Source organism: Elephantulus edwardii, unplaced genomic scaffold (genome assembly GCF_000299155.1).
Source record: "Elephantulus edwardii isolate Elephantulus edwardi_28Jun2011 unplaced genomic scaffold, EleEdw1.0 scaffold00199, whole genome shotgun sequence".
Lineage (NCBI taxonomy): Eukaryota > Metazoa > Chordata > Mammalia > Macroscelidea > Macroscelididae > Elephantulus > Elephantulus edwardii.
This window is the reverse complement of record NW_006399949.1, coordinates 776,886-785,721: the sequence shown is the minus strand read 5'-3', so window position 1 is coordinate 785,721 and position 8,836 is coordinate 776,886. Positions and strand designations below refer to the sequence as shown.

Sequence of the window (8,836 nt, the reverse complement as noted above, 5' to 3'; positions counted from 1 at the left end):
GTCAGTCCATGGTATGCTCAGTACTTTTCTCTAGGCATCTTTCCCGCCCCTGTCATCTTTGGTCATTGTCAAGTGCTCTGATGCATAAAAGTAATTGCAAAAACCATGGCCTGACATTGTTCTTTATCACTCTGGAAGGTCCCTGACAGCAGATTTTCTAATGCAATTTGTCTGTTCATTTCCTGACTACTGAAACCAAGAGTGTGGATTGTGGACCTGGGCAAGCTGAAATTTTTAACAATCTCAATTTCTTTTTCATCTATCATGGTGGTGCCAGTTGGCCCTGTGCTGAGAATCTTTGTTTTCTTGATGTTGTGCTTCAATCTATATTGAAGACTATGGGCCTTGACCTTATGAAGCAAATGCTTCAGGCCCTCCTCAGTTTCAGCAAGTAAGGTTGTATCATCTGCATAACTCAAGTTGTTGATTAGTATTCCTCCAGTCCTGATGCCACATTCCTCCTCATAAAGCCCAGCCTCCTAAATGATCTATTCCGCATACCGATTGAAAATTTATGGGGATAGGATGTATCCCTGAACGTGAACCTTTCTTGATTTTGAGTAATGCAGTGCTTCCTTGCTCTGTTCTGATGACTGCTTTCTGCTCCAGATATAAGTTTCACATGAGCACACTTAAGTGTCTTGTGATTCACATTTTTTCTTAAGGTTAACCAGAATTTGTTGGAAGCCACACAGTCAAATGCCTTTGCATAGTCAATGAATCACAGATAGACTTTCCTCTTGTACTCTTTGCTTTCAGCTAAGATCTATTGGACATTGGCGATTATGTCCCTAGTGCCATGGCTTCTTCTAAATACAGCTTGTATCTCCAGTAGGTTTCTGTAGATAAACTGTGAGTTTGATAATTCCTGCATTCTGTCAAATCAAATTTTTGTGAAATGGGAATAAATATGGACCTTTCCTGCCAGTTAGCCAATTGCCTGTCTTTCAGATTTCTTGGCACAACCTAGTGAGCGGGTCCAGAGCTACATTAGTGTGTTGAAATATGTCATCCAGTATTCCGTCAATTCCTGGGGCCTTGTTTTCTGCCAGTTCCTTCAGAGCAGCTTGAATTTCTTCTTCATCACCTTTGCCTCTTGAACATATGATGTTTCATGAAAGTCTTCTGTGTTAGCAAATCCTTTTGGCTGCCAATTCAGTTCTTTTTCGTGTATTTACTTTTATCTACACATTTTTCCAGTTGAGGTGCTACTGAGAGATTTTGCACATTTTTAACTCACTTGTTTTTATTGTTATTAGGGATTTTGTTTATTTTAGATCAAAGTCCTTTATCAGACATGTATTTTGCAAATAGTTTTTCTTAATATGAAGCCTATATTCAGATATTCTTGATATTGTCATTAAACAAAAAGAAGCCTTCAATTTTAATAACATTGAATGGTCAGTTTTGCATTTCATGGTCATACTTTTGGTAATGTACTTTAAAACACACTATTGAGGCCGAGATTACATAGATTTTTTTCACGTTTCTTCTACAGTTTCTAAAATGTTATATTTTATATTTTTTCTATGGGTCACAATAGATTAATTTTTCTTCAATTTATAAGCTCTAGACTTAGTTTTATTTTCATTTATTTAGTTTAATTTTCTAAGACTTAGATATCTAATTGTTCTAACACCAATTACTAAAAAAAAAACAAACTACTCTCTTTAATTTAATTGCCTTTATAGCATTTTTAAAAGATCAGTTGACTGTATTTATGTAGGTTTATTTCCATATTTGGTAATATGCTCCATTAGTCTCTGTGCCTATTTTTTTGCCAGGACTGTGTTGTTGTCTTGGTTTATATAACTTCATAGTAAGGCCTGATGTGCTGAGTTCTAACTTTTTTTTTTTTTTAGTTCTTAACTTAGTTCTTTTCTGTCCTTAACACTTTCCTATGTATTTTATAATCAGATTGCCAATACTTGCACAAGGAATTCTTTTTAAATTTGGATTATGTTTCATTTATAAGCAATGTAGTAATAATTGATGTCATAATATATCTGAGTCTTCCAATCTATGAACACAGAACAGTTCTTTCTATTTTATTCATTTGTTGATATATCAGTACTAATTTCAATTGAATTATTGGCTCAAGTTTATGTTATGTGGCTGAACTGGAATTAAAATCCATTTTTCTGTGCCTACATGGTTTGGCATTTTTAGAGTCTCTGGTCGGTTTCAACAAGTACAGTTAGTTATTTGCTTCTATCAATCAGAGGATGCCTTTTCATGTGACTTGTTTTTGTTGTTATGTGCCGCTGAGTTGCCTGCAACTCATAGTGATCCTATGTACAATAGTCCTAAACCCTGCTCTATCCTGTGCCAATCTTAGTGTCTCTGACACACCTAACTCCATCACCCCAGTCACTGAATCAATCCATCTCATGGAGGGTCTTCCTCTCTTGCACTGTCACTCCACCCTCCCAAGCATGACGTCCTTCTCCAAGGACTGATTCCACTTTGCCAAAGTATGTCAGATGAAGCTTCAGAATCTTTGTTTCCTAGGAGCAGCCTGGCTTCACCCTCTATAGGACAAACTTGTTTGTTCTCCTTGCAGTTCATGGTATATTCAATACTCTTCTCCAGCACCACAGCTCAAAGGCATCAATTCTCCTTCTCTCATCCCTAGTCATTGTGTAGCTCTCTTATGCAAAGCAAGTAATTGCAAAGACCTTGGACTGTATCAGGCACACCTTTGTCTCCAGACTGACATCTTTGCTCTTCAGTACTTTGGAGAGGTCTCTAAGAGCAGACTTTCCCAATGCGATTCCTCTTTTAATTTCCTGGCTGCTGGTCCCAAGAGTGTTGATTGTAGAGCCAAGTAAGCTGAAGTTGTTAACAATCTCAATCTCTTCACCATGTATCATGATACTACCAATCAGCCCAGTGGTGAGAATCTTTGTTTTCTTGATATTGAGCCTCAATCCATACTGAAGGCTGCAATCCTTGACTTTCTGCAGCAAGTGCTTCAAGTCTTCCTCGTTTCAGCAAGCAAGATGTGTCATCTGCATAATGCAGATTGTTGATGAGTCTACCTCCAATCCTGATGCCACACTTCTACTCATAGAGCCCAGCCTCCCAAATAACCTGTTCAGCATATAAATTGAAAAGATATGGAGAGAGAACACATCCTTGCCACATACTCTTCCCAATTTTGAACCATGTATTGTTTCCTTGCTCTGTTCTGATGACTGCGTCCTGGTCCAATTATAGGTTTTACATAAGCACAATCAAGTGTTCTGGGGTTCCCATTCTTCTCAGAGTCAGCCACAGTTTGTTGTGATCCACACAGTCAAATGCCTTTTCATGGTCAATAAAACTCAGATAGACATTCCTCTGGTACTCTCTGTTTTCAGCCAAGATCCATCTGACATTAGATATAATATCCCTAGTACCATGGCCTCTTCTAAACCCAGCCTGCACTTCAGGCAGTTCTCTGTTGATGTGCTGTTTCACGTGACATACATTTCATGATTTTGAAAAGTATTTCTAGGTAAAAATCTCCTCATTCTTTACTAAGAGAATGTTCTGCTGGTGCCAGTCATTTACTTGATTAAGTTAAAGCAAATGCCAACAGATATGTTGAGTGTCCAGTTCCTCTACAAAGAGCAGGACCATCAATATGTCACTATTATCAACCACCACTCACAGATATTGTTCTAAGTGTTTTATACAGTAAGTGGCTGGGTTAAAAACATACAGTGGACAAGTTGTACCTAACTGTCTGCCTTTGGATTGACAGCTCAATGGCTTCCAGTCCTCCTTCAAAGGAGCTTATACTCTTCCAGGCTTTTGCTGTCAGATGTGTAGCAGTAACAGCATCACTTCTGAGCTTTATAAAAGCACATAATTTTAGGTACTCTCTAACCCAACCAGAACCAAACTGAAAGCTGCCAGTCAATTCTGCCTCACAGCAACCCTCCATCTGGGTGGTAAGACCATTAAAATGATATATATGCATTAAAGTTTGAGAAACATGATTAAATATATTGGTACACCTGGTTGTAGACTGCAGCACTCTGTTTTGTTCACCTATAAAAAATAGTAGATGCGTCTTAATATCAAGAGATCTCTCTATCTTAATAATCCTTTCTGGTATCATGGAGGTGACATTGCAGAAAACTGCAGAGAGAAGTGACCTAGGAGATGGATGCCCACCAAGTGCTGGCTGGTGTGTGGGCTCCTGTGTGCATGACAGAGCGAGTACTTTCTCCAATAGAGATCAAACATTGATCTCTGGTTTCTATCCTTTTCCTTGTTTCTGTAGGCGGTTGAGGAGATTAGATTGTGACCCAGCAAGCTAGATATCTCCTCCAGACAATTTATGTGGCTTTTATATTTAGAATGCAAGAGGCCTAGCCCAGCTCCTGCTGTAGGAGGCAATGACAGGAGAATTTAAAAGGGCTGTTTCATTAATTTTGGAGGGAATTTATTGCTGACAAAAGACTGCCTTATTGATGGTTGGAAGGCTAGCCAGCCTTGTCTCTGGGGAGCAGCGCAGGAGTGTCGCCCCCGCTCCCGCCCGCTGGCTCTGCGCTGCGCAGCGGGCGGCGAGGAGGGAAGCCCTTCCCGTGGGAGGAGGGAGGCAAGCTGGCGCCAGGCCAGCCCGGGTGCAGGGCAGCCAATGCTGAGCTTCCATCTAGCTGTACTGATGCAATATCTGAGCACAAAGGACACTCAGAGGTCGCTCAGTTTTACACTGGTCTTGCACAGATGGAGAGCCTGGCGCCCAGAGAGGGCAAGCGCTTTGTCCACATATCAAATCAGGAATCAGGTACAGCTGCTTAGCTTCAGTTTTCTCTTTTATTTGGTGGAATTAAAACGGCTTCCTAAATAACAGTGGCAGGATGTGCGTGGGTGGCTCTCTGTGTGTGCTTTGCAGAGCACTGAACTTTGCTTCTCAGAGGATGACAATCACATTATATTCCCACCAACTTCAGATCTTGAGAAAATGAGATTTTTCCCTCACACTTCTCTTTGCAATGTGAAGAATAAAAGGGATCTCTTTAGCATTAATGGCTTATAATCAGTTGTAATGGGTCAGGTTAGAGCATAAAGGATACACATCCTCCTTTTTTTGATGACAGCATCAATTATGGGAGGAAGGTGTTAAAGTTATCATAAGGAGTCTCCGTACAAATAGGGAGCTTTTCCAATGTCTCACAGATTGTTAATTGCAGAGCTTGGATTCTCAGTCCAGCTGTATTTGCTTAACCCTGGTCCTGCTAGCCCTTTGGAAGTTAAATTTCAGCATTATAGAATAAATGTTTTTAAAGAGGTTTTAAAATGGATTTTGAACATAGAGCAGTGGATGTTCTATTAGAAATGGGATAGGAGCTGTGACTTTATGAAACCAGTTTAAAAATTCAAAACTCATTGCTTTTGAGTTGGAACCAACTCCTAGGTGACCTTCCAACTTTTGGGAGGCTGTAAATCACATGCGAAGTGATTGCCTATTTTTCTCCCATGGAGCTACTACTGCTGGATGTCAACCACTAGAGAGGCCACTAACTTTGTGTTAGCAGCACAATTTCCTACAGACTATGACAGAACTGTTTATCTATTAAAGCATACAAAAGTTCATCAGTCAGTAGTCTTTTAATTTAGACTGAACAAAGAGTGTGACAAAGTCAGTTTTAAACTCACTAGAGTAATATAAAAGACAACTACCCTTTTTTCCCCCCTGCCAGGATCTACCCTATAAGGGAGATGCAAATCACAACCGCAATGAGATACCATCTCACTCCAGTAGCAGTGGTAAGGTTTAACAGGACAGCAAGTAATAAATGTTGGAGAGGATGTGGTGAGATAGAAACTCTTACACATAGTTGGTGGGATTATACAATGGTACAACTACCCTGGAAGGCAGTTTAGCCTTCCTCAAAAAAGCTGAACATAAAAATTCCATATGACCCAGCTATTTCACTGCTTGGAATATACCCTGAGAACATGAGAACTGAGGCTCAAACAGAGACTTGTACCCCATTGTTCATAGCAGCATTCTTTACCATTGCAAGAACATGGAAACAGCCCATATGTCAACCACAATTGAATGGATTGAGAAATTTTGGTACATTCACACAATGGAATACTATGCAGCATGCAGAAGCAATAATTTTGTAAATTATTACCTAACTTGTGAGGGACTGGACCCATAAGGACAAATACTGTATAAAACTATTATTGTAGACTAAGCATGAGAATCCAAAGGGGGGGAGAATGGAAGCAGAAGCGTGAGGATATGTGTGTGTGTGTGTGTGTGTGTGTGTGTGTGTGTGTGTAATGAATCATGGGGTTGCACAACTTGATGGGGGGACATAGAGAAGTAGGAAGGAGCTGGTGTGAAAAACAATTCATTAAAATTTTGCAAATAAACTAGTATAATTAAAAAAACTCACAAACAAACCACCCCCCCCAAAACCAGACTGATAGTACACATGAAAAGAACTTTACTTATGTGGAATGAATTTACTAGTCTGAAGGCCCTTCCAGCTTGTTATCTACAAGGTTATCCATTTGTCTATACTATTACCTTATGATCCCTAAAGTATTCTGTCTGACTACCCTTCCCTAAACTACCAAGTTCAACCTCCTGATTTAGAAGATGATGATTAATTCCCAAGAAGTAAGGCAATATTGTAAAATCCAATGATAAAATCAAAGTTTACATGAATGTTGCCCAGAAGTATATCCAGGTGCTCCTTAGACACAAAGGTAGTGAGACTTTGTCTTGTACTTTGGTTATCTTAACTTGAGGGGCTAGTCCTTGGAAAAAGGCAAAATTCTTGGAAAATAGAGAATTAGGAAAGAAGAAGACTCTGACATTGTTAATGATGATTGACACAGTGACTGCAATAACAGATTTAAGCACAGTGAGATTATGAAGATAACATACTGTTTGTGTCCAAGTCAACTTGATAGCACCTAACAACAACAATAGCTTCTTTGTGGACTCATATTTATTATTACAAATGGTTTATTATCATTCTTATTGTTGTTTACCATTAAGACAGAACCAATCCGTAGCTGACCCTCCAGTGGGTTTTCAGAGCCAGTTTTAATCTCATGAGAAGAGTTTGCCCATCTTTCTACCTAGGAGAAACTAGTGGATTTTTATAATTACTACAACTATAATGTGCCATTGAGTTACCTGCAACTAACATCAACCTTATGTACAACAGGCCAATCTCACTGTCTCTGACATACTTGCCCCCAGTACCCCAATCACTGTGTAAATCCATGTCATCCAGGGACTTCCTCTTCTGGGTTGTCCCTCCTCTCTTCCAAGCATGCTACCCTTCTCGAGGGACTGGTCTTTCTTGGCAACATGCCCAAGTATGTGAGATGAAGCTTCAAAACCCTTGCCTCCAGAGAGCAACTTGGTTTCGCCTTCTCCAGGACAGACCTCTGAGGTTCCTTGACAGTCCATGGTCTGTTCAATACTCTTCTCCAACACCACAATTCAAATGCATCAGTTCTTCTGTTATTTTTTGCATAGTCCAGCTCTCTGATACATAGCAAGTAATTGAGAAGACAATAGCCTGGATCAGGCTCACCTTAGTTTCTAGACTGAAATCTTTGCATTCAGCACTCTGGAGAGATGCCTGACAGCTGACTTTCCTAATAAATTCATCTTTTTATTTCCTGACTGCTGCTAGTTTCAATAGTATTGATTGTGGACCTGAGCAAGCTGAAATTGTTAACAATTTCAATCTCTTCTCCATCTATCATGGTGGTGCCAATTGGCATTATGGTAAGAAGTTTTGTTTTCATGATGTTGAGTTTCATTGCATATGGAAGACTGCAGACCTTAACCTTCTGTAGCAGATGCTTCAGATCCTCCTCAGTGTCAACAAACAAGGTTTTTCCATCTGCATAACACAAGTTATTCATGAGTCTTCTTCCAATCCTATGCTACATTCCTCTTCATAAAGACCAGCCTCCAAAAGTTTCTTTTCCGCATACAGATTGAAAAAGGTATGGAGATAGAATGCAGCCCTGGCATTCTCCCTTCCTGATTTTGAACCATACAGTGTTTCCTTGCTCAGTTCTGACTACTTCCTCCTGTTTCAAGTATAGGTTTTGATGAGCACAATCAGATGTTCTGGGATTCCCAGTCTTCTCAAGGTTAGCCATACTATGTTGTGATCCACATAGTCAATAGTCAAATGCCTTTGCATAGTCAATGAAACACAGATTGATATTCTCCTGTTATTCTCTGCTTTCAGACAAGAGACACTTGACATTGGCAATGATGTCCCTAGTGCCACACCTCTTTTAAATCCAGCCAGTATTTCTGGTAGTTCTTTGTTGATGTACTGTTCCAGTCATTTTGGGATAATCTTCAGCACGATTTCTTTCATGTGATAAATAATTTCCACATTTTCTGTCAGATCACACTTTGGGAATGGGAATAAATATGGATATCTTCCAGTCAGCTGGCCAGATAACTATCTTCTAGATTTCTTTGCTTAACTTGGTGAACACGTCCAGGGCAGCATCTCTTTGTTGAAATATATTAATTGGTATTTCATCAATTCTTGGAGCCTTATTTTTTGCCAATTCCTCAGAACTTGAGTTTCCTCCTTCATCACCATTGCCTTTTGAATATAAGTTGTTTCAGAAAATTCTTCTGTGGCAGCCAATTCTTTTTGGTACAGTGATTCCATGTATTTCTTCCATATTCTTTTGATGCACCCTAGATCATTCAATGTTCTGCCCATGTTGTTGTTGTTATGTGCCATCGAGTCATTTCCGACTCATAGCGACCCTATGCACAACAGCTCTAAACCCTGCTCAACCCTGCGCCAACTGCACCGCCTCTGACACA

General features: G+C 39.8%; 1 protein-coding gene across 1 annotated transcript in view; it reads left to right on the top strand.

The window, feature by feature from the left end:
• LOC102873568 (trichohyalin-like) overlaps positions 1-4,794 on the top strand; it is a 189,232-nt gene extending 184,438 nt beyond the window's left edge. Inside the window, exon 14 of the mRNA XM_006897071.1 lies at positions 4,503-4,794. Coding sequence (XP_006897133.1) covers positions 4,503-4,794 — 292 coding nt within the window. The remainder of the gene's footprint in view (positions 1-4,502) is intronic.
• Positions 4,795-8,836: the final 4,042 nt, after the last annotated feature.